The sequence below is a fragment of the Zootoca vivipara genome, chromosome 2 (genome assembly GCF_965207765.1).
Source record: "Zootoca vivipara chromosome 2, rZooViv2.hap1.1, whole genome shotgun sequence".
NCBI classification, from domain to species: Eukaryota; Metazoa; Chordata; class Lepidosauria; order Squamata; family Lacertidae; genus Zootoca; species Zootoca vivipara.
This window is the reverse complement of record NC_142584.1, coordinates 37,463,947-37,490,612: the sequence shown is the minus strand read 5'-3', so window position 1 is coordinate 37,490,612 and position 26,666 is coordinate 37,463,947. Positions and strand designations below refer to the sequence as shown.

Here is a 26,666-nt window from a genome sequence, read left to right as displayed (position 1 = left end):
TCAAGTGGTGGTTATTACAATGGGATGGGGAAAGAAGAATTCATTTAGAAGCTAACTAATGCATAAAGCATTATGACTGCATTTACCTCTATGCATACGACTCTCATACTCCTAAATGAAATAACGTATTCCAAAATGATAGAGGGTGCTTTTAGTAACAGAGTTAATGAGCATCATACCATATAGAGGACAAGCTACCTGATTCAAAGGTAAAACGACTCAGGACCAAAAAGTCTGCCTGTGCCTTATACCATTCCACAGGAGAAATGTCCGGTCATGGTCTGGAACTTTCTACCTCTTCATACTACCACGGATTTCTTTCAGCTGCAAAGGCTTTGCAATAAATTTAGTTTGCTGCAGATATAATTGCAGAAGAACCAAATGCAGAAATGAACTTTAACATTCACAGATCAGGTGTACCGTTCTTTCCTATACAACTTAAAATAACACATTAGAAACTCTGAATTTATTTCTTCGGGTGTTGCATATATTTTATTGCATTCTCCCTTAATCAATAGAGCATTATTCTGACTTTTCTTGAGGATAAAGCTGGTGCGTGCAAGTGTGCGTGTTCTGTGTGTGGGATGGTGGTGGTGGTGGAATATGCATTTAGGCCAGGCAACCCCAAACTTCGGCCCTCCAGATGTTTTGGACTACAGTTCCCATCTTCCCCAACCACTGGTCCTGTTAGCTAGGGATCATGGGAGTTGTAGGCCAAAACATCTGGAGGTCCGCAGTTTGGAGATGCCTGATTTAGGCTATCTACCTCTGCCTTTCCTTTTTCATTCCAAACTACTCACTGCTGCTGACTTGTAGATAAAAAGTTATGTTGCTGTGAGTATGCCAGGAAGGGCAGTGGGGAAACATCTATACCTCCCTCACAGTTTAAATGTGGCATAGATGATAGATAGATATATACTGTAGATAGATGATAGATAAAAGATATAAGTAAAGTGTGTTTAAAGGAGCGTGAGCAGATTCAAAAAAGAAGGTGAACATCCTCCCTGCAGCAGGTAAAACACACCTTTTCACTGACTGGCTTCTCAGATAGCATATATTTGCTTGCAGCCTCCATGTACTCTATCTCTCATGCGTAATCCCAGAGGGGATTACAACCTATTTTAATTCTCAGTCAAGGTTAAGTTCAATGAATATTAATGAATAACTATCCCCGTTAATTATTAAAGGCCACACTGAAAACATGAACACCAGAAGAGCAACAGAGATAATCCAGAGTTCAGGTTGGGTCGGGTCTCCAGCAGGCAGCTTTCTTCCACCTTGTTGTTCTTAAGTATTTTCTTGGATTTCTGACCAAAAGAACAGAGAGAAAAATGGGGGTAGAAGCTCTGCTCCTTCTCTGCCTCCTCTTCACCTTGTTCTTGTTCTCCTTCAAAATGTACAAGAAGAAAGCCCAACTACCTCCAGGGCCCACTCCTTGGTTTCTTCTGGGCAATCTTCTGCAGAAAAACGTCCTGCCTCTGAGCAGAAACTATGCAAAGGTAAGTCCACCTCTTGGAGACCACTTTCACTTTTCATTTGTGCCGTAAAGCAGATTTGGCTAGACTAGGGGAACCCATACTAAGGCCCGGGGGCTGGATGCGGTCCAATGGCCTTCTCAATCTGGCCTGCGGACGGTCCGGGAATCAGCATGTTTTTACATGAGTAGAATGTGTCCTATTATTTAAAATGCATCTCTTTTTTTTTCATATAGTCCAGCCCCACGCTAGGTCTGAGGGACAGTGGACCGGCCCCCTGCTGAAAAAGTTTGCTGACCCCTCGGCTAGACTAAAAAGGCAGAGAGAGACAGGAAGGCACAAAGTTAATTTCTACCTTCTTTAGTCTGTGTATGTCTGATTCTATCTGCTGCTTTGAGGAGCGCAAATATTCCTGCAACATAAGTGAACAGAAGGGAGGTCATGAAAAGAAGGTTTCCCATCCTCTTTGTCTCTTCCTGGAAGTGCTGCCAGACTGAGAGGCTGCAGAGAGCACCATCTTTAAGAACACACAAAGAACCCTGAAGGACTAGATGAAAGTCTTATCCATTCTCCAAGCAGCACAGTCTCCTGCAATTCTGCTCTGCACCCACCCCATGCCTTGGCAATCAGTGTTATTATTGCTTCTATAGATTTTCATGGATAACAAAGGGACATATTATGCAGTGCTGTAGCAGGGGGGTGGGTAGCCACCGCCCCCAAGTGAAGCCTCCAGGAGGGCACCATTGACGCTCCCAGCCTGTGTGTGTGTGTGTGTGTGTGTAAATAAATGTGTGTGGGGATGCCAAGCTGGGTCTTTGACTAGTGTTAAAGAAAGCCTAGTTTCGCCCCTGCGTAACACCTCTGTTTTTACTTAGTAGAACCCTATCTACAGGTCAGTAACACTTGGTTGAGACATTGCTATCATAGGCATTGTGTGGTTGGGGGAGGAGGGAGAAAGAAGGGGGTAGTGATATTTCCATCTTTTGCATAGTGTATGTGTCGGGTGTTGTATTAGTGTCACGTGGATGGTTCTTGCATCTATTCATTTATTTCTTTTCGTTGGCAGTGAAAGAGACTGGTTGGTTGCATTTGGTTGATTACAGTGAGTTTTGTTGGTGTGTGAGAGAGTGTGACGGGTTGTTGGGTCAAATTAGCCATATCCATTCGTATGCTGTTGGTGGGTTATGTTGCTGTTTCGTTAGCAATTAGTGTTGAAAGGCATACTATGTGTCATCTGCAGGTAATACAGTATATCACCATCTTGCCTAGCAGCCATTGATAGTTTATTTGTCTAATCCACTTTAAAATCTGTCTAAGTTGATGACCATCCAGACATCTTGCAGTGGTGCTGCCTTTGAGAAGGAGGATCTCCTTCTGCTTATCTTGATTGCCCTACCATTCTGCTTCACTGGAAGCAAAGGAGTTTTGTTTCCCCACACCATGATAAATTGCATACACGTCTGTCTTCTCTTAGCGCATTGTTATCTAAACAAATAAACAAAAACAAAAAAGCTCCAAATGTTTTAATTTTTCTTCACAGAGGCCAGCCCCTTGATAATTTTAATTGTCCTTGTTGGCACCTTTTCCAGTTCTACAATAACCTGCCAGTTTCAATGGCACAGCTGTCTGCAGACTTCCTTTGCAAGGTGTTTTGCTGCCTGAAGCAAAGGGGGGAAAGTTGTCTCCTCCCAGTCCTGTTCCATGTACAAAAGTCCAGCAGGCCATTGACCCTGATCTCAACATTCTCCATAGCACCTTGAGGACAGTGACCTATGTTAGTGCTTGCACACTCTGCCCCACACCTTAACAATGAATACATGTGCAAAGAATTCATTCAGGTTCTCTGCAGTTCATTTCTCCTTCCTTAGCACACCTTTAAAACCCTTAGGGGGTGACTGTGGCGATTCGCCACCTAGACCAGACCCAGCATGTGAGGGGTTAAGCGTGGAGCAGATAGAACCCTCGGGGGGCGGGCTCAGTCCAGGGATAAAAACCCCTCCCAAGTGGCAGTTAGGGAGTTGAAGTTGAGGTTGGAATCAGTTGAGGTTGAGCTAGGAGTGGTTGGTTATATGCAGAGAGAGCTGGTTTAATATATTGAGGAAGGAGAATAGGTGGTGATTTAGTCAGACGGGATACAAAGTTGGGAGATTATTAATAAATATTTACCTAGTTGACTTTAGCAGTAATAGGCCGGTAATTTATAATTAGAGGTAATAGGCCGGTATAGGAACCATCTGAAATTTAGAACAACCTAAGATTTGTACTGCAACCATTAAGCATATGAACACACAATAAAGCAACTTCGTTTTATTTTATCTGTATCCTGGTCTGTGGTGTTTTGGTGGAGGTGTTTATTTTGTAGTTGGCACATCACCAATCGACCGTAAAACGTCCAGTGGTGATGTGCAGGTCAGAGTGACCGCTACAGTGACATAATGGATAGAGTGTTGGACTATGACCTAGGAAAGCAGGGTTTGAATTCCCACTCAGTCATGAAGCTCACTGGGTGACCATGGGCCAAACACCATCTCTTAGCCTGACCTACCTCACAGGGTTGTTGTGAGAATGAAATGGGGAGCAGAAGAACCATGTACATCACTTTGAGCTCCTTGAAAGATAGGGCTGGTATATTATTGTAATAAATAAATATATGAACTTCTTCCCTAGCTAATTTCCCACTTTTAGATATGCAGTATAAAGGTAAAGGTAAAGGGAACCCTGACCATTAGGTCCAGTCCTGACAGACTCTGGGGTTGCGTGCTTATCTCACATTATTGGCCGAGGGAGCCGGCGTACAGCTTCCAGGTCATGAGAGACCTCAGAAATGTTAAATATTTGTATAACCCCGTAATCATCCATAATGATTGACAGACTGTTTGCTCTTCTTGCTCAATTCCTATTGGATCAGCGCCCTATATATTAAACTATAAACACGCAGATATTTCATTGGATCCCAGCACTGGATAGTCACCCAGCCACCCTTCTGCTGTGAACAGAACCTTCTCTTTGTGAGTGAGTTAAGAAGAGTCTTGTGTAAGTGCCTTTTCTCTGACCCATTTCTCCAAAAAAATTCAGTTGATATTTCTTTTCTATTCATAAGTTACTTAATTTTTCCTAGGGTCACTTTAAATTCATTCACTTTTTTCTTACCAGATCATTTCATTCACTCATATTTCATTTTGCAATTCATCCATCCAGCTTTACATACAAATCCTTATTAATCAGCACTTGTTTGCTGTTTCTTCACTTGATTTGTGCTTAATAAATGTCTTCAGCACTTAGGAATTCACATAGGAATTTCTTTGGCTGATTCATCAACTCCTCTCTTTCTGCTTTTCTTTCCCTTCAACAGCCCCACATTGTTTCTAAACCCTTTTCTTCAGTTACTCACAGATGTGTGACCCCCACACCCTTTCACTTTCTGATAGGCTCTCTTCACACAGCTCCATTCCAAATTAAATGTGCAGCATCTCATCTTGCTGCCTTACTTCTTGCTGATAAAACAATGAACAGGGTGGTGATACAGTGACTACTGCAATCAACACAAGATAACATCACCAATAATATTTTATGAATAAATCCATAAAAACAGTTTCTTTCCCAGATAGGTTTTATCTTAAACAATAGCAAATAGTCAAATTGTGATATACAGTGTTACATCGGTTTAAGTACACAATTGGTTCTGGAAGTCTGTACTTAACCTGAAGCGTTCTTAACCTGAAGTGAACTTTCCCATTGAAAGTAATGGAAAGTGGATTAATCCATTCCAGATGGGTCAGTGGAGTACTTAAACTGAAATGTCTACGTTCCCCCTACTAAAAGCAATATCTCCAGTGAGAATTGGCCACAATTAACTCTTTATATCAAAAATCTGATTGATAAATATCCAAATGCCTCACTAATAATAGTAGGCGATTTCAATGCTAGGGTGGGAACCAACAATGAGCAACTATGTAGTAAAATAAATTGGAACATTGACAATGATATTGCTTATGCACTGAAAATAGAACGATTCTCCAGAGACAATGTTATAAATAGGGAAGGCTTATGCCTACTTGAGCTATGTAACAACTTTAACCTCCAGATTGTGAATGGTTCAACAAAAGGGGATAGAAGTGGGGAATTCACATATTTTTCCCTCAGAGGATGCAGTGTAATCGATTATATCCTTGTCCCTTATAATATTGTAAATTTGATCACGGATTTCAAAATTGGAATGCATACTGAAAGCGATCATCAACCTTTATTGCTGTCTATCAACTTAAAGTTGGAAACTAAAATAATTAATTGTAAAATCCTAGGCATAGCTGCCAAGTTCTTCCTTTTTTTAAGGGAAATTCCCTTATGCTGAATAGGCTTCCTCGCGAGAAAAGGGAAAACTTGGCAGCTATGATCATAGGACCTTGTCAATATAAACAAATGACCCAATTAAAATGGTCCCAGGAAATGAGTGTTGCAGTGGGGCAAAAACTTACAGCTAACTTGAGAAAACAGGTGCTACTAAATTTAAAGAACACTAATCCCCACAGGAACATTTTGAAAATCTATAATGAAATTTTCCAAATCCTTGCAGAGCTTAACACTCCACCTAAAATCTGGGTACCTAAATATAGCGCCAGCCCTTGGTTTGATGATGAATGCTTTCAACTTAAAAGAAAATTGCGCCGAGCCTTCAAAAATAATCGTACTAAATTAGAACTTTCCTATTTAGATGAAAAAAGAAAATTTCACCATACTCTGGCTGAAAAGAAACAAAAATATGCTACTCAAAAATGGTTACAATTACTCGATTCAATTCAAAGCAAAAACAACAAAGCGTTCTGGATGCTAGTGTATGGAGGTCTGAAAAACGACAATCAATTAAATTTTTCATCAATCACAGAATCTAAATGGTCCCAGTACTTTACATCCGTATTTAATGATCTACATAGTGAATCAAAAGGAAATGAGGCCATAGATAATAAAATCAACAGACTGAAGGAGTGGCCAAGGGTAGAAGAGGAGGAAATCAGGGAGATAGTTAGAAGCTTTAAATCAGGGAAATCACCAGGGCCAGACGGTTTACCGATAGAATTATTTAAGACATACATAGACTGGTGGGCAGAACCCTTAGCTCAATTATTTACTCTCATTGATAAACATGGAATCATGCCTGAAATATGGCTTAGATAAATAATTATTCCAATTTTTAAAAATGGCGATCCAAACGAACCAAAGAACTATAGACCAATAAGCTTATTATCAGTCATAGGAAAAATCTATGCCAAGCACCTCTTATTTAAACTTCTTACCTGGATGAAAAACCTAAATTTACCAGGGAAAGAACAAATAGGCTTCTCTAAAGGTTGCTCTACTTTAGACCATTGCCTTATACTTACACATTTGGTCGAAAAATATAGATCCCAAAAGCAATCTAAGATTTACACAGCTTTTGTAGATTTCCGTGGTGCCTTTGATTCAGTTGATCATGCAAAATTGCGGAAGAAACTTGTAGAGCTAAGAATTGATCAACGCCTATTGATTTTAATACAAAATTTATATTCTTTCAACATCTGTCAAGTTAAACTCAACATTAAAGGTCACCTCTCATCTGATATCCCTAATACGAAAGGGGTAAAACAAGGGTGTATTCTTGCCCCCTTTCTATTTAATCTATTTTTATCACATCTTCCAGAACACCTCCAAAAAATAGAATCACACGCCCCCAAACTCAACCAGAAACCTGTTCCTCTTTTATTATACGCAGATGACACAGTCCTACTATCATTAATGAGCTTGGGTTTGAAACGTCTTATACTTTCCCTGAGTCTCTACTGTGAAATTAACAAACTTTCCATAAAATACGAGAAGATGAAAATCTTGGTTTTCTCCAAAGGTTGGAAACTAGGGAAATGGAAATAATAAGAGAACAAGAAATCCAGCAAGTAAAGATGTATAGGTTGTTAGGGTTAAAAGCAAAATCAGCAGAAACTGGTTGAGAAACTTACACATAGAGACCAAGACAAACAAATGCTTGGTTTAATGGAGAAAGTAAAAATAACAAAAATTAAATTAAGCTTGCACAAAATACCCGCACAACCAAACCACCCACCAAGAGCACACTGGGAAAACGCCCAGCACAGAGGCAACACACAACACCCCTGATATACCCTGCATCATCAGCTTCACAGCAACACCTGTAGAGCTGCTCCACAGCTGCAGAGCCCCAGTCATTTAATCTTTCCTGACTCTTAAAGGTACAGTGAAACAATAATGACACTTTTACACAATCATTCAACATATCCCCTGCAGTTCATTATTGTGAAACAGAGACAAACTTTGTACATGTCTTTCATGTGCAACTTTTGGAAGTGCTTTAGTAAAGATGTCTGCGACTTGTCTGTCACCGGGGACATATTCAAAAACAATTGTTTTGTCAGCAATCAAATTCTTTACAAATTGTAAACGTAATCTCAACACTCTAGTGCGCTGTGTGTTGGTTTCTGAGCACAGGATAGCAAGTCCACTCTGGGAATCGAGATAAACTTTTACTGGGAGTGATACTGGCATCTTTAAGTCTTCAAATATTTGTAAATACCACTCTATATCACGGATGGCCTGAGTACAGGCATATAACTCACTTTCAGTTGAAGAAAGACAATTAATCATTTGATTCTGTGCTTTCCATTCAAAAGGACACCCATTATAAAAATAAGCCATACCAGATGTACCTTTGTAATTATTTTGCTCTACAGCATGAGATGCATCACAATATATTTCAAAACCTTTGTCAATAGATGGTGTAAATTCCAATCTGTAACGTTTTGTGTGTTTGAGGTACATCACCACTCTCTTAAGAGCTTTGAAGCATTGGGTAGTGGGTTTTTCTACAAATTTTGCCAGAAAATGAAAAGCATAAGTCACATCTGGCCTTGAAACTCTTTGAATAAAATTGAGCTTGCCTATGGCAGAGCGATACAAAGTTTTGCCAGAGAACGTGTTATTGCCATCTGTAAAAGTGAAACCACATACCATAGGCGTTTCTTTCCCATTTGCATTCTTTAAACATAACATTTCAACAAGATCATCTATTTTTGCATTTTGATGAATCAGATAAGAACCATTTTTGCCTTCTTCAATTTGCATGGATATATAGTTTTTAGCTTTGCCTAATTCTACCACATCAAATTTTTCTTGTAACAGTGACACTATCTGTGTATATTCATGTTTAGTTTTTGTAGAAATTAATATATCATCTACAAACACACATAATTTGGTCACAGAATTTCCATTTTCTTTTGTAAATACACAGTTATCTGCCTTGCCTTGTGTAAAACCAAAATTCAGCAATTCCTTCACTAAAGTCTGATGCCAGTTTTTACCACTCTGATGCAAACCATAAAGAGATTTATTTAGTTTGCACACTACTCCTTTAGTGGCGATTACGCCATCAGGGACACGCATAAAAATTTGTTCTTCTAAATCTGCAAACAAATAGGCAGTTTTTATATCTACATGATAGACAGAATGTCCACGCTGGGATGCATCTTTTAACAAAAGCTTAACAGATTCATATTTTACGCTCGGTGAGTAACACAAATCATAGTCTTCACCTGGGATTTGCTGGAAACCTCTGGCTACTAACCTAGCCTTGTACCTTACAACTTTGTTTTTATCATTCATTTTCACTTTATAAACCCATTTTGAATCAATAACTCTCATGTCTGGGGTTTGTGGTACAAGAGACCAAGTGTTATGCTCTTTTAAAGAAGCTATTTCAGCATCCATAGCTTTGTACCAATTTACAGCTTCATGCAAAGGTAATTTTTGAACATCGTTGTAGCATTTTGGCTCAAAAACTACTTATTGGCATACACAGTGTATAACTGCTCTTTTGAAAACCGTCTTGGTTCCTGTCTCTTTCTGTCTGAACGTCTTAGTCCTGAAGAAGAGCTAGGCCCTTCAGAATCAGTAGAACTATTTGGACTTCTAGCTTCAGACTGTAAATTGCTATCATCAGACTGATGAGACTCTTGTGGGCTTTTCTTACTTTCAGAAAACTCAGAAGAACTTAACCTTTCTTTAGGTGTCTGTGTCTTTAAATTTTCAAACAAATCACCAGACACAACAGGCTTTTCGTCTTCAGATTCACTAGTATCCCCTGCTCCAGCTTCTCCCTCTTCTACTTCTACTTCCTCCTCATCAGCATTATCTAAACCATCACTATCTTGAAAAATAGCAACTCTATTCCAATTTACAGTTTCAATCATGCTTCTGGTAATATGAAATTTACCAGTTGCTGGTACATAAACTCTGTACGCCCCCTGCTGGTAGCCCATAAACTTTCCTTGAACACTACGCTCATCCAACTTGTGTCTAGCAGGGTAGTGAATAATAATGTCTGAGCCCCAAATTCGCAGGTATTTTAAATTAGGGCGTTTTTTAAACAACATTTCATAGGGTGTAACATTTAAACTAGAATGATAGGATCTGTTTTTAACAAAAAGATAGGCATGAAGAGATTCCGCCCAATATTCTTTCCCCAAATTAGCATCATGCAAGTAAGTTTTAACACCTGCCTGCAAATCACGTTGCACTACTTCTACAATCCCATTCTGCCAAGGACTTCTAGGGCAGGACAACTCGTGAACAGTCCCCTGCGCTTCCAGGAAATGTGAAAATTCCTCAGAAACAAATTCTCCCCCCCCCCTGTCAGAAAACAAATGCTTTATAGGTTTGTTAAAGTGGGTTTTTACCCAGTTGCAAAAAATCTTGTACTTCTCAAGTGCTTGTGACTTTTCAGCAATGGTGTAAACAAAACAATATCTGCTGTACTGATCAATAAGAGTAAGCCAATATTTTGAATTTCCTAAAGAAGGAGGGAGTGGCCCTACTAAATCACAATGCACACGTTCAAATGGCTCTGTTACTTTCCTGCTTGAGCATTTACCCTTTCTTGCAACTTTTATCTTATTCTTACAACAAGATACACATTGCATATAGTATTTACATGGCTTTAAGTTTAGTCCATCAACAATCTTCTCTGTCTTTATCACATCTGTGAAATTTAAATGTCCCAAAAGTCTATGCGGCTCATGAATACATCCGGAGTGAGGCTTTACATTTCTCAGCCCCTGACTTGGCTGGGTTACTCTACAGTTCACAGGTGGCTGTGAATGCTTTTTAAAATATAGTCTATGTAAACCTTCAGACTCTCTGGCATACAATACACGCTTTCCCCCTTTGTAGAACTCACATAGTGATTTTGTGAAGCACACAGTTACTCCTTGGCGTGCAAAGCAACTTACTGATAATAAATTGTCCACTGATGGGCAGTAAGTGCAATTTGCTATTGTGATGTTCAAGGAGTCAAGTTTCACAGTACCTCTGCCAAGCGACTGTAGAACGTTGGAGTTGGCCAGATGAATGGTGCCAATTTCCTCTTCGAAAGAAACAAACAGACTTCGGTCGTTACAAAGATGAATTGACGCCCCGGAATCTACTACAAACGATTTCCATGTGTCATCTTTAATTACTTTACGACCTAATTCATGAACATGGAATGCTCGCGGCTCACGTCCATCTTTACGATGTGCTGCCGACTGCTGGGTTGCTGTCTGTGATTTACGAAATGGAACGGACCCTGAAGCATTTTGCTTTTTAAATCTGCAGTCCCTCGCAAGGTGCCCCTGCTTTTTACAAAACCAGCAATGCTTGGAAGTTTTGAAAGCAGATGAATCACCACAGACTTGCATACGGCGTTCATTATTTTTAGAAATAGGAGTGCTAATCCCACAAGCCTCCCTTCTGTCCAGCTCGCCCATCAATCTTGCTGTTACCCCTTCCACAGTTAATTGTGCTGGAGGTACAGCAGATATCTGGCTAGCTATGGCAGACGCTGACTCCTTTCTAACGTGCACTGCCGTAAGACTGTCCCACATTTCTTTGGCAGTTTTCTTATTTCTTATATACACAACTTGCTGATCACTAACAGACAAGTTAATTAATGCCCTTGCTTTAGCATCACCTTTCGACCAGGCATCGGTCATAGGAGCAGGAGGGTCCTCGGTCACGTACTTCCACACATCACGGGAAGTTAGAAGTGCTTCCATTCGAAAGGACCATAGACTGTAGTTCTCGGCCGTTAGTTGCGGGAATGTTAAAGCCTTTTCAGCCTCAGCAACACGGTCTGCCATGCTGGAACTTTTCAACCACCAGCCCACAAAACCGTTGCAGCAGAAAAGAGGGGGAAAAAACCTTTCTAAACCTTTCTCCAAAAACTAACATGTGCAGTTCCACGCTCAACCACTGGGCCCATAACCAAAATGTTAGGGTTAAAAGCAAAATCAGCAGAAACTGGTTGAGAAACTTACACATAGAGACCAAGACTTAAACAAATGCTTGGTTTAATGGAGAAAGTAAAAATAACAAAAATTAAATTAAGCTTGCACAAAATACCCGCACAACCAAACCACCCACCAAGAGCACACTGGGAAAACACCCAGCACAGAAGCAACACACAACACCCCTGATATACCCTGCATCATCAGCTTCACAGCAACACCTGTAGAGCTGCTCCACAGCTGCAGAGCCCCAGTCATTTAATCTTTCCTGACTCTTAAAGGTACAGTGAAACAATAATGACACTTTTACACAATCATTCAACACAATCTGGGAATTTTATTCCAGAGCAATTTAGGGTGGTCAAATCATTGTACAAATGCTATAAAACAGGCAAAGAGTACTGTATATTCTGCGTATAAGACTACTTTTTAACCCAGGAAAATCTTCTCAAAAGTCGGGGTCGTCTTATACGCCGGGTCGTATTTCTTATACGGCGAGTATATCCCAAACTCTATATTTTAACTGGAAAAGTTGGGGGTCTTATACGCCCAGTCGTCTTATACGCCGGAATATACGGTACCTCCTCAGCTGTTGCTCGTTTCTATTATCAGAAAGGAAACCAATTTATCCCTGCAGCCAACTAAATTTTCCAAGCAAAGGTGTTATCCCAGATACTCTATGGGGTCCCAATATGGGTACAAGCATTTAATAGAGATTTGGAAAAGATTCACTCAAGTTTCCTGAGACGTATCCTTGGACTCCCATCTTCCATTAAATATGAAACAATGTGTGCAGAATTAGGCATACACACAATGGAATATTGGGCTTGAACTATTGCCATAAAATACTGGTTATGATGCCATTTACGTTGCCCACCATCAAGTCTGCTCTCTGACCTGCTCAAGGACTCTTATAAATCTAGATGGTACCAACTCCTAGAAAACAAAATTAGATTCATAGGCATTGAGCTGGAGCCCTTGTATAATTCAAGTGAGCAATATATCTTCCACAATGTCCAAATCAGATTAAAGGATGTTGGAAGACAAAACATTGTGGCAGCTGCAAATAGAGTTTGCTCCCCCATGCTCTATGATTTAAATATCTTAGATAATAGGGTCAACTATATTACAAAGCTAATAATCCCAGCCCAACGTAGGGCATTTATACTAGCCCAACTGAATGTATTTCCCTCGGCATTTGTCAGGGGTAGATATCGGAACACTCCCAGAGACAAGAGATACCGTAGATGTTCTCTGAATGTGCCGGATAGTGTAGAGCATATTCTCTTTCATTATCCACTCCACAGCATGCTGCGTGAACGTGTGTTGTTCCCCCCTTCTGGGTGCTCTGAAATCGCAGCATGGTGGAAATGTTGGATTCTGCCTGTCTGACATTGATCATAAGGTGACTGCGGGAGAAGCTGAGTTTTTGGCAGCAGTGTCTCAAGGAGTAGTTTAATAGGAAGAAATCTCAGAATTTATATATATATATACATATATATATATATATATATATATATATATACACACACACACATATACAATTAGTATATGCAGTTTACTGTTGCCTCTTTGTATGCATTTTAAATACTTTTGTATGTGATTCTTTTTCTTGCGATTCTATTTGTAAAATGCCTAATAAAGGTTTGATAGTAAAAAAAACCTTAAACTGAAAGTACTCCAACCGAAGCATACTTAAACCGAGGTATGGCTGTTCCAGTGGTTCAGTGCTCGGAAGTTGTTCTGGTAATCAGACATTTTGTCATTAAAGAGCTTAGTCTTTGAACTTTGTTTCAAATAATATACAAGAGAAGACGGTGTGTAAACAACTTAAAGCAGGGGTATATCTGTCCCCATCTGCATGTTTACATTGGGAGTAGCATTATTAAACCTTCCAGGAGGTTTAACAAACTGAAGGACGTCGTCCTCTTTCCATGCTCCAAGCATTGAACTCTTTATTACTGCGTTTGCAATTGTTCAAGATAAAATCTATTTTAGAAAGAGAAGAAAAGAGCACTGAACCACTGATATATTACAAGCGAACTTTTTATTTACTGCATTTGCTATTGTTTAAGATAAAACCTATCTGGGAAAGAAACTATCGTATTTTCACATGTATAAGACTATATCCCCCCCCCTATTTTTCAAGTTTAAAATTGAGGGGTCGTGGTGAAGGGGCTTGAATAACTCAGAGAAGCTATGAGCTATGCCATGCAGGGCCACTGAAGATGGACAGGTCATAGTGGAGAGTTTTGACTAAACGTGATCCACCTGGAGAATATGGTACTTTTGCCATTTTTATGGACATTTATTGTTTCCATATAGTTGCCTTGGTGATACTATCTTGTAGCAATTACTTTTTGCTGAAGCAGCAAGCCCTTGCAAAAGCCATCTGGGTTCTTGCCATGACAGCTGAGAAGCCAGCAATAGGTCCAACAATGGGAGAGATCAATGGTATGGATTCTCTGTGGCCTCTTGTACATTTCTAGCAGGTAATAATTTTAAACCTTGCCTTTGTATCCAATAAACAAAAATGGTTTAAGGATTCTTTACCTCCAAAATAGATGGTCAGTCACACAAATAGACAAGTCACTGAAATAAAATAATTAGCACAGTCCTGGGGCTTGGTATGAGCTTTCTGGCCATGACCTACAAGAAAGCAGTTCTGAGAACTGGGACTACCAAATCATCAGGCCAATTGTCATCAGTCATCTTGGATGAATTGAAATAATGTCAGCAGATGGGAGGAGCAAATTGCATAGCGAGGTCAAATAAAAATAGGCTTTGCTGACTGGAGAAAGAGAGGTGTGGGACCTCCTAGCTGGATCGTGATTAGTTGTGTGGTGAGAGAGCTGATTGACAAAAAAGTATCCAGGACTCATTGAAATGGGAGTTTTGGGAACCATAAAGACTATAGCTTTGAGATTGGGGGGGAGTTAAAAATAAATTGCTGGGTTTTCACTTGGTAGGGCTAAACCCTGATTGCCATAATGGGCCAGCTGCCACTGATATATCCATGCATTTTTTAAATCCTACCTTCAGCTCGTTGATAAATGGGGTCCTATCTTTACTGTCTGGCTGGGTCCCAAGCCCATGGTGGTACTGTGTGGATATGAAGTGGTGAAAGATGCTCTGTTGGATCATGCTGAAGAATTTGCTGGGCGTCCTGTTTTGCCCTTCAGTGATACCGCGTACCGTTATAAAGGTAAGTAGGGGCATAGCTGCCAAGTTCTCCCTTTTTTTAAGGGAAATTCCCTTATGCTGCATAGGCTTCCCTTCCTTGCGAGAAAAGGGAAAACTTGGCAGCTATGAGTAGGGGTACTGTGCTTATTGCTTCCATTTTAATGGGAGAAGCAGCCTTCATTTTCAGGGGTCTCTGAGTAGGAAGAAGCAGACATCAAGCCCTTCCTTTTCATACTGCAGGTGGAGCTAGATGTTACAAAAAACAGGAGTTTCCCACCCAAAACAACAGCCCTGAACTGATTTCTTTCTTTACTGTGAGGGATATAGCCAGTCTCAAATAACCAACAAGATTAATTCTAATTAATCCATGGAGGGTTAAGATCATAAAGTAAGCTGTCATGCCAATCTTAACTTCCGTGTTTCTCCAAAAATAAGACACCATCTTATATTTATTTTTCCTCAAAAAACACAAGGTGGCTTATTTTCAGTGGATGTCCTATTTTTTTTATTACCTAAGTCTGGAAGAAACCCTACTGCAACTACAAATGGGAATATATTCTGAATGGACAAAGTGCCACAATGAACTTCCATCCTGCTGAGAAAGCTTCCTAAGGGAATGATCTTCTCCTGTTTGCTTTCAGGAATGTCCAGCGGATCTATGAAAAAATGGAGAGAGCTGCGCAGGTTCACACTCACCACCCTGCGAGATATTGGAATGGGGAAGAAAACGATGTCCAAGAGGGTGCAGGAGGAAGCTCTCTGTCTGGTGGAGGCAATGGCAACCACAAAAGGTCTTCTCAAGTTATCCTTATTCCAAACACACTTTTGAAGTCCTTCAGGGCAGGAAGAGTAGGCTACCAGAAAGTGGGATTTCCATTAGTTATGGCACAGGTGTTCATAATGAATTGCTACCTATTAAATAACTTGGCTGAGTTGTAACGTACTCCTGAAATGTGCCGAGCTCTGTTTGAGCAGGGATTTCCTGACCACAGATATGGGGGAGCACATTGTCCTCCTTATAGGAGTCCATAATGTTATCCTTACCAGTTAAGCTGCACTTCTGCATTGCCAAAGAAAGTGGATACTGTCCTTCAAGAGCTGCTGATACTACTATTACATGTAAAAGGAATTTGATTCTCTTTAAATGTTAGGGAAATACTAAATGCACCATGTATCAGGCTCAGTTTGTGCAAGGAATTCTTGTTTACATTCTTCTGCCGTGCAGGCAGAGGGAGAGAGGTTCCACCTTGGCAAACTCCATTGACTATGTCCTTTTGCTCCTGCAGGGAAGGCCTTTGATCTAAGAAAATACATGACAATTGCTGTTTCTAATGTGCTCTGTTCTGTTGTCTTTGGGAGTCGCTTTGACTACACAGATCAGGTCCTCTGGGAGATGTTGCGAATCATGGAGGATTTTGTGAGCTACTTTGTGAGTTATATGGGACAGGTATGTTGTTCCTTCTTGTGAGGATATCCCATGGACCCAGAACCTTGGTTCATCTTAGTGGACATGGGCCCTGGTATAAGCCAAGTGCACCCTGGGAAATATTTCCCTTTACCTTTTACACTTTCTCTGATCCTCTTCTCTCCATTAAATTCCACATGAAACAAATCAAATACATCAGTGATTATGGATTTCCTTTCAATTGACATCACTAAAAATTTCCTTACAACTATGAGCTTATCCACACCTAATATTGCCCCACTACTTTCCCCCAGGAAAACCCATTGGTTAGTACTGAATTGGAACAAACAGCAGTCTGGTTTTCTGCAGATTGCTGTTTCCGATTAAGCACTAAAGAGCAGGTTTCCTGGGAGGAAGCAACAGGGCAAAGGTAAAAGTACTCAGACATGTGCCGAGAAAGCATGGGCCAAGAGCAAATCTGCTTGTACCTGTGCCTTCTAGGCATAGGATAAGCGGAAGTCCGGGAGAGACTGGGCAAGTAACGCTCTGTTCCTCTCCAGTCTACTTGAGAAGCTCAGCATGTGAGGAGGTATGAGTTGGTTGCTCCAGGCTTGAACCGCATGGCTCCTACAAGCTACTTTTGAGTTCCTTGTATGCCAGTGATTGAACCTTGTCCTGCTGCATGCAGCTTGGTGCCCTGCCATTGAAAGTGTTGGTGTTGGTGCTGACCTTTAAAGCCCTAAATGGCCTCGGTCCAGTATACCTGCAGGAGCGTCTCCACCTCCATCATTCTGCCCGGACACTGAGGTCCAGCACCAAGGGCCTTCTGGCAGTTCCCTCGTTGCGAGAAGCCAAGTTGCAGGGAACTAGGCAGAGGGCCTTCTCGGTGGTGGCGCCTGCCCTGTGAAACGCCCTCCCAACAGATGTCAAAGAGGAAAACAACTACCAGACTTTTAGAAGACATCTGAAGGCAGCCCTGTTCAGGGAGGCTTTTAATGTTTAATAGACTATTGTGTTTTATTTTCCTGTTGGAAGCCGCCCAGAGTGGTTGGGGAAACCCAGCCAGATGGGCGGGGTATAAATAATAAATTATTTATTATTTATTATTTATTATCCTTGTATGCCAGTGACTGAGCCTGGGACCTACTGCATGCAAACCTGGTGCTCTGCCACTGAACCTGTGTCCATAGTGTTCTGGTTTCTAGTCTACTCAGATTTAATATATATGGTACGTGTATCAACTAAGCACAGAAACATTCAAGCAGGGGTGGTGCATCCCATTTCATGACTTCAGACAAAGCAAGGTAAATTCTTAGCCAGCAGAGGACGGGGTGGGGTGAGCAGGACATATTTGATCTTCCACCACCCAAGGTGCCTGCTTCATTTAATGGATGGGCCAGACCTGCATACAAGGTACAATCAACCTAACAGAAAAATTTGCTTCAGAAAGATCTTGAACCTGTTTCTGCATTATTTTGTTTCAGAGAATAAGCAGGCCAAATAATGAACAATGCATTATTTTTAAATTCATTGTAGGAAGTTGATTAGGGCTGTGATCCTGACCCCATTTACATCAGAGTAAGCCCAGTTTAATTCAGAAAGCCTCGTTTCTGGGCAGACATGGTTAGGAGTTCTGCCTCAGTGGATATGGGCAGGATCTAGTGATAATTAATATGTAAATATAGTAGACTGTAATAATAATAATAATAATAATAATAATAATAATAATAATAATAATAATTTATTATTTATACCCCGCCCATCTGGCCGGGTTCCCCCAGCCACTCTGGGCGGCTTCCAACAAAACACCAAAATACAGAAATCCATCAAACATTAAAAGCTTCCCTAAACAGGGCTGCCTTAAGATGCCTTCTAAAGGTCTGGTAATTGTTGTTCTCTTTGACCTCTGGTGGGAGGGCATTCCACAGGGTGGGTGCCACTACCGAGAAGGCCCTCGGCCTGGTTCCCTGTAACTTAGCTTCTCGTAGCGAGGGAACCGCCAGAAGGCCCTCGGCGCTGGACCTCAGTGTCCGGGCAGAATGATGTAAATAAAGTAGATAGAGGAGGAGGAGGAGTGAGGATTTATTTACAATGGTTTGTTTGTTTAATAAACTTAAATCGTGTCACTCCTCTCAAAGGAGCCATGGATTGCAAACAGTTTGCAGGAGAACATCCCTAAATCCATAGACTCAGCAGGCAGTTCTAAAATGATAAAGTCAATATACAATTGTTACGTATTGTCTCTGTTCCAGATTTATAATGTGTTCCCGAAAATAATATCTCACCTGCCTGGACAGCACAAAAAGATTTTTGGAGATTTTGAAAAAATGTATGCTTTCATCAATGAGAGGGTGGTATCCCACAGAGAGAGCCTGGATTATCAGGACCCCCGGGATTATATTGACTGTTTCCTTATGAAGTCAGAGAAGGTAGGAGGTTCTATAATTTGCCTTCTCTACACTTCTGAGATGTCTCTCGTTTGTGGCTAGATTTGGAACTGCCTCATATGTCTGCTGCCCTCCCTCATTCTGATCCTGCATTCTGGCTGTGGTGGTTGGCCATTGTGATGATCTCCAGGCTAATCTCAGGTGGAGGCATCTTCCCTCAAGCTATGCAGGTTTTGTGTTCCTTCTCGTTACTGCATGGAAAAGACCGAGATGTCTCAGATCATCTTTGATTTACTTTTATTAATTGTCACTGAAATATACTCGGAGTCGAGAGTGAATTTCATGCTCTTTATTCAGCTCATAGTCTTCAAGGAGAAGAAGAGAAGAATGGCTCTTTTCCCAAAACCATCTGCTTATATACATTATTTACACAATGGGCCTTGCGTGATTGGCTACTTCAGGGCTACACCTGTGGGCCAATCAGGTTGTGGATTGACTTCTGCCTGCAGCCTGATTGGCTGCTCCTACCGTGTTTCCCCTTTTTTAAGCCGTAGTCATAAAGTAAGCCATGGCAGGATTTTTAAGATTTTTAAAATATAAGACATACCCCGAAAATAAGACATAGGTCTACCTGCAGGGTCGGCGCCCAGCAGCGAAGGTGGGAACGGGGCCGAGGACGCCTCTGGCCAAAAGTTATGGGGGGGTGTCGAGAAGTTCCATTTGGCGGGGGGGGGGGAGTTGGAGGGAGGGAGGCACTGCTGACTGGGCTTGTTGCTTCTGTTTTCTTTTCACGTTGTTTGTTCCTGTAAAATGGCAACCCCTGGGCCAAAGCAATTGATCCTCGCCTATGTTGCTTCCCAGGGTGGTGGGAGGGGGGAAAGAAAGAGGGCAAAGATGTCGGCGGGGAGAGAAAACGCGTGAGTCCTCTCCCTTTCTTTCCTGCTTAGCCAGCTTGTGGGCAGGCCGAAGCAATCGAGCCAACGTCTCTAATAACAGAAGCTGTTCTGTCATTAGAGACGTCGGCTCGATTGCTTCGGCCTGCCCACAAGCTGGCTAAGCAGGAAAGAAAGGGAGAGGACTCACGCGTTTTCTCTCCCCGCCGACAAACTTTCCCCTCTTTCTTTCCCACCACCCTGGGAAGCTTCCAGGCTGCTTACCGTACTTGATCCGGCGGCCTGCCGGGTCAGCACTGATCAGCGCTGCACAGAGCACCAGATCGAGGATCCGGTCTGCAGAGTCAGCGCTCAGCAGCGCCGTGCTGGATTGAGGAGGCGATGCTCCGTGCGGCGTTGCTGGGCGCTAACTCTGCAGACCGGATCCTTGATCCGGTGCTCCGCGCGGCGCAGCAATAGCCAAGCGCAGCGCGCCGAGCCGGCCAGCACCCTCACCCTCGCCACTGCTGCGGGCACAGGCACGGGCATGTCCCCCACCGGCGCCAGCCTCAGCAGCAACGCCAGCAGCGATGCCTGCATGGTGCAGCTCAGCCCCACGGCAGCCCCTGCGCTCCCGCTCCAGCCACCTGCGTGAGCCATGCTCTACGGCCTCGGCCCCCCGCTCAGCACCGCCAGCAGGTCCACCGCAACGTCGGGGGAGGAGGGGAGGAGGGACTTTTCTGCCTATGCCATCCGTTCTCGGCTTGGTTTGCTTAGCGTCGCCTTTGTCATATGCCACCATTGTCGATGATGTCCTCCGGTTTCACAGAATTGTGGAATTGGAAGGGACCGCGAAGGCCCTGCTATGGAGGACTATTGTGCCTCCAACTCCCCCCTGCCAAATGGAACTTCCCGACACGCCCCCCTTAAACTTTGGTCAGAGGCGTCCTCCTTGCTGTGCACCCTGAGCTAGCGGGACCCAGCAGCAGCAATGCTGGCCGCGGTAAGAAGGGGTACTTACAGTAATATTTTTTTTAAAAAAAGACACCCCCCGAAAATAAGCCATAGGCGTATTTTCTTGAGTAAAATTAATATAAGACGGTGTCTTAAAATGTGGGAAACACGGTACTGGCCAATCAGGTTGCAGATTCCCTTCTGCCAGCCGCCTGATTGGCTGCTCCTTCAGGCCAATCAGGTTGCGGATTCACTTCCACCTGGAGTTGGATTGGGTAGCTCCTGCGGACCAATCAGACTGCTGATTCTGAATCTATATTGTTCTAGGATTCAGCTCAGTACATAACAGTCACCCTGCCAAATGCTTCAGTTTCCCCAATGGCCTCCTTCATCAACAATACTTGATACTGGCAGGGGAGATACCTTGATCAGCAATTCTGGATCAGCAAATAGATTGAGTGGATAGGATTGGCCATTAAATGCCACAAGCCCTTAAAAATTATTTGAGAAATTGATCCTACATACACATGAATATACCACCCCACAAAAAAATAAACACTATACTCTATCAAATAATTATTGAGTTAACAATTGGAGGATACAACTCCATGAATCAGCAATGGGAATCTGATGTAGGAATAGAGATTGTGGAGGTAGATTGGAATAATTTATGGCCTTAAAAACCACTAAAATCAGTATAAACTTGTATATAAGAAAATAATAATTGTAATAATAATAATAATAATAATAATAATAATAATAATAATAATAGTTCATACCCCAGACCATCTGACTCAGTATCCACAGCTACTCTGGTAGCCTACCAACACATATAAAAGCATCATAAAACATCAAACTTTAAAAATGTTTTTTAAAAAAAACTTTAAATGAATAACACCATGGCTTTGTTTCAGCTGAAACTTGTTGGATCTCAGTTCTGGCACCTCTCAGGTGGATGCCATTGCCATTCTAAGAGAATGAGCAGGTGATTGTGACAAGCTCCACCACCTCATTTTCTAGAGAAATGCCACTGAGTAAAACTATATTCAATTTAAAAAAAACCCCTCTCTAGTTACACTGCAATAAACCATTCAATTATTGTGTTCCTTCTAGTTACTGCATAGAAAAGACTGAGATGTCTCACTTCCTCCATCACTCTTTCCAATGGGTGTTTTAAATTCTATTTCTCCTTTTCCTTTTTACAGGAACAAACCAATCATGAGGCCATCTACACCCAAGAACAGCTTATCATTTGTGTGCAGGAACTCTTTGTTGCTGGGTCATTTACCACAAGTGACGTTTTGGGCTGTGCCCTCCTGGCGATGGCTAGATTGCCACACATTCAAGGTACATAAATTGTCCAAAGGACTGAAAGGCTGTGCATTTCCAAGGTGGAAAGAGTAATAGCAAAGAGAAAGGTAAAACCAGGCATCCCCAAACTTTGGCCCTCCAGATGTTTTGGACTACAATTCCCATCATCCCTGACCACTGGTCCTGTAAGCTAGGGATCATGGGAGTTGTAGTCTAAAACATCTGGAGGGCCACAGTTTGGGGGTGCCTGTGTAAAACAATAAAACATCAAAACTTCACGAAGAAAGTGCAAATTGCTCACAGAGATCAGTACAAAATATCTTTTCCTAAGTCCATGGTAAAGGTTTCCACCTTTTAAACTGATTCATACACTGAGCTAGGCTTGTATTGGATCATCTCCAGTATCCATTGGCTATGTATGTCCAAGGGGCTGGTGCAAAAGTAACCCACTTCTTTAAATCATTTTAGTAAGAGCCAAGGCAGGGAGGAACCACCATTATGAGCAAACAGCTCTTTACCTCAGAACAGTTTGGATTGTGTCTGATCTCCTTTCTGCAAGGCTGTGAACTCTTAAGAATAGCTCAGTAGTGAGGTTTCCTTTAATTATGACTGTTAATTGTGCATCATGCAAAGAAGTACTTTATATTTTCTGTCCTGAACCTAATGCCTTCAACCCTTGCCCTGTGGTGATTCTGATTTGCTACCCTGGGACTCTTTTTTTTTTTTTTGGCTGAGGTAGAAGAGTGGGATGTAAGTTAAATGAATGAATAAAAGGTATTGTTTGAAGAGATAGCATAAAGTTTCCACACCATCTATTCAACATAATTTCATGAACATCTCTAAGAATGCCTTCCAGTTAACTTTTTGCTTAAGATAAAAAGCCCACATCCTTTAGTAATATAAGGTGATCCCCTGTAGCAAAGCGAATGCCTTGGGGTTATGGAAGCCGGATTCCTTTCATCTTTGCATGCCATCTTTAAAAATGGGCTCCTGTCAGGATGCAAATTCATGTAAGACGGTGTTACTTTTCCTTCTGGTTGGAGAATGTTGAAGGCTATCACTATGTTAGAAGAGAAGTAGCTTCAGAATTCTGGAAGTAGCGCTCTGAATTTGTTTTCTTACAGAAAAAGTTCAACGGGAGATTGATGAGGTGGTAGGTGCCAACCGTATCCCTGGCATGGAAGATAGGGTGAGGATGCCTTACACCAATGCTGTTCTCCATGAGATTCAACGATTTCAAAAAGGGAGCCTTGAGAGCTTCCCGCGTGAAACAACATGTCCTACAAAATTCCGGGGCTATCTTATCCCCCAGGTGTGTGTCACATGTGAAATGAGCAGGTTACTGTGGAGAGGGGAAGGGGGGATTTATCATCCCATTAATGACTTTGGTTTGTCACAATCCCAGCCAGTGCAGAGACAAGATATGCTGATTACTACCTCACCCCCCCCACACACACTTTCATGGTGATTTTTCAGAATGCTGTGCCATGACTTGTTTCTATATGTGACAAGCAACTTTAGGGATCACAGTCTCTTCCATAAGCAGGCTTCTTTTTATGTTTATGAAACTGAAACAAATAATGAAATCTCAATCTTCTCCCTGAAGGGCACAACTGTCTGTTCAGAGATTGGATCTGTGCACTTTGATCCTCTCCAATGGGAGAATCCAGAAGAGTTTAATCCGGGTCATTTCTTGGATGAGAAGGGCCAGTTCCGGAACAGGGTTGCCTTCATGCCTTTTTCTACAGGTGACTCTATAGACCTAGATTCTCACACTGTGGGGTTGGGTCCAGCAGCCAGTGTGTGAATGGATGGGCAGTAGGACTCCAAGAGTGATAGTGCTGCCAGGAGATAAATGAGAGGTTTGGGGAGGGATTGTCTACCCACAAGACGTTTCTCTCTGTCTTTGCCCTCCCTTTCCTACATCTTGAGCAGAAAATTTGTAAGCATCAGCCTGAGGATGGGACAGTTGAGTTCCCATCTTTTGGACCACTGCCTACAGGAACCACATGGGCTCTGTGTTAAGAAAGAGAGCTGGCATGATGAGTTGAGAGGAAAGGAAAGGAGAGTACTCACTCACATAATCTTTTACAGTGGTACCTCGGTTTAAGTACACAATTGGTTCTGGAAGTCTGTACTTAACCTGAAGTGAACTTTCCCATTGAAAGTAATGGAAAGTGGATCAATCCGTTCCAGACGGGTCCGCGGAGTACTCAACCTGAAGTGTACTTAACCCGAAGTATGAGTGTAATTGGTTCTGGAAGTCTGTACTTAACCTGAAGCGTACTTAACCTGAAGCAAGCTTTCCCATTGAAAGTAATGGAAAGTGGATTAATCCGTTCCAGGCGGGTCCGCAGAGTACTTTTTAAAAAAGTACTTAAACCGAGGTATGACTGTATATTTCTGTGCTCTGAAGCTGCTTATGTGTAGCTTTCAGCAAAGATTTACACACACAGAGGGATCCCACATGGTCTTTTCAGTGCTCTCTTCTCTCCAGGCTGCCTGTAGCCCAGCCAGAGAATGGATTATCCGTGCCTCCTTGAATTGTGAAGCCAAGTAGTGCAACATGGCTGCTGCTCATTGGGAAGCCCCACATCATCCTCAGCATTCCTCATGCTCCAACCTTCCTAGACTCTTGAATTCCCACCCCCTGCATGTTTCTCCATTGCCCTCCCCACCCTTCTGCATTCCTCCCACATAGGAGGAACCATTATATTTTACTCCAAGCAGCTGGGCATGCTGAAAGGAGCTCATCTTCAGCCTATATAGACCAATAACGGTGGCAGGTAAATGGAGGCCAATGTTTTGCCATGCCTTAAGCTGACTCTTGAGAGTCCCACGGACTGCAAGAAAATCAAACCTATCCATTCTGAAGGAAATCAGCCCTGAGTGCTCACTGGAAGGACAGATCCTGAAGCTGAGGCTCCAATACTTTGGCCACCTCATGAGAAGACTCCCTGGAAAAGACCCTGATGTTGGGAAAGATTGAGGGCACAAGGAGAAGGGGATGACAGAGGATGAGATGGCCGGACAGTGTTCTCGAAGCTACGAACATGAGTTTTACCAAACTGCGAGAGGCAGTGGAAGACAGGAGTGCCTGGCGTGCTATGGTCCATGGGGTCACGAAGAATTCGGATACGACTAAATGACTAAAGAACAACAACAAGGTGACAGGGTGAAAAGTACTAATTTAGATTCATTGTTTCAAATTATTGGGACAGGCACCTTCAAGAGCACAGGTGCTACAGCAGTAACCTCAGCCATAAAAGATCCTAGAATAGGTTTTGGGACACATCCTCACTTTGCACAGTACATACAATATTGTGTTTTGTGGCAGGAGAATAAGCCAAGCAGTACTTTAGTGTTATATAACATGCTCAGAGTAGAAGTTCACCAGTAAGCCAAAGAATCGAGAAAACTCCATGAGACCAATATCTCCAAAAACATACCTGCCTGAAACACTTCACCTTCACATCACAGTGGAAACAGAGAGTTGCAGGCACCCCTTGAGAAATGGTCACACTGCTGTCTTTCTTTTGCAGTTCCATTATTTCAAAATGAGTTGGCTGGGTTTCTTGGGCACTAAATAGGTTTTTGATGACTGGTGAGCCCTGCCACTTTCTTCTCTCCTAGGAAAACGGGCATGCCCAGGGGAAGCCCTGGCTCGGATGGAGCTGTTCCTGTTCTTTGGTGCTCTGCTCCAGAACTTCACCTTCCAGCTGATTGGAGATGCCAAAGACAAGGATATATTCACTTTGTATGAGGATAGTTGCCTGAAGCCAGGAGACTTGCCATTGAAATTCATTAGACGTTCAATATGATCTAGTGACAGCAACTAAGCAGAATAAATGGTGCCAATGCTTTTCAGATAATTTGATGTAGGAACAACATGATTACTGGGAGAACTGAATCACACATTACTTAGAAAAACTATATATTCCAAACTATAGATCACATCATGCTGCTGCGGCTGCTGGGAGTTGTAGTGCAACACTTGGAAAACCACAGCTGAGCCACTACTACATTAGAAGAATCAATCCAATAATAAGTAATGATAGATAAAGTAAAAAGGCAAAGATAAATAAATCTCTGGGAGCAGATGGAATCTCAGTGTTAAGACCTTTAGGAGTATATTAGCCCAATAACTTTCTAAAGTGAAGAATGAGATATTATAAATCGGTAAATTACTTGAATTCTGTAACAGGGCTATAACAATAGCATTTTTTTATCTAAAAAGGAACATTATTAAAAAAACCTATAGACAAGGAAAATGGATTTTGCTTAATGAAGGATAATATTAGGAAAATAATAAATCTAGCTATGCATCTGCAGCAACTCAACTGGACATCTTCATCGGCCCCAGCTGCAGCAAATCATATCTATTCCATATCTACAGCCACGGCAGGTGCTGTAACCCTCCAGCAGTTTGACCTCACCCACAAAGTTGCACTCCTCCATTGTCTCCTGAGACAGATGAATCCCAACAACTTCATTTATGCATGAAAAACAAACCTTGAACAAGTATTTACATTTCCAGATGCAGAAAAAGCATTTGATAATATCACGTGTCAGTTTCTTCTTCAAGGTGTAGACATTTTAAACTTCACAATAAATTGTATTAATCAAAGATAGAGATTTATCAACAACAGTATAATTAAAGTAGTAGTCAAATCAAACACCTGCATCTCTCCCCCACCCTTTTTCTTTGTTGGTAAAATGGGATGAAATTACTGTCATGGTATAGTAGATCCTTTGGG

At 42.0% G+C, this 26,666-nt stretch overlaps 1 protein-coding gene across 5 annotated transcripts; it reads left to right on the top strand.

The window, feature by feature from the left end:
* Positions 1-1,185: 1,185 nt before the first annotated feature.
* Positions 1,186-26,585, top strand: LOC118079920 (cytochrome P450 2C19-like). Of its 5 annotated transcripts, XM_088661651.1 has the most exons (11): positions 1,360-1,499; positions 1,712-4,508; positions 14,123-14,289; positions 14,840-15,002; positions 15,622-15,771; positions 16,267-16,427; positions 18,638-18,814; positions 21,804-21,945; positions 23,034-23,221; positions 23,516-23,657; positions 25,543-26,585. In XM_088661651.1, exons 4-11 carry the CDS (start codon positions 14,891-14,893, stop codon positions 25,728-25,730), a joined length of 1,260 nt encoding a protein of 419 aa, XP_088517777.1. In that variant the 5' UTR covers positions 1,360-1,499; positions 1,712-4,508; positions 14,123-14,289; positions 14,840-14,890; the 3' UTR covers positions 25,731-26,585. The 5 variants fall into 5 exon arrangements, with proteins under 5 accessions (XP_034960565.2, XP_034960566.2, XP_088517777.1 ...); XM_060271804.2 differs by lacking the exon at positions 14,123-14,289; XM_035104674.3 differs by lacking the exons at positions 1,712-4,508; positions 14,123-14,289 and having other exon boundaries at positions 1,186-1,499.
* Positions 26,586-26,666: the final 81 nt, after the last annotated feature.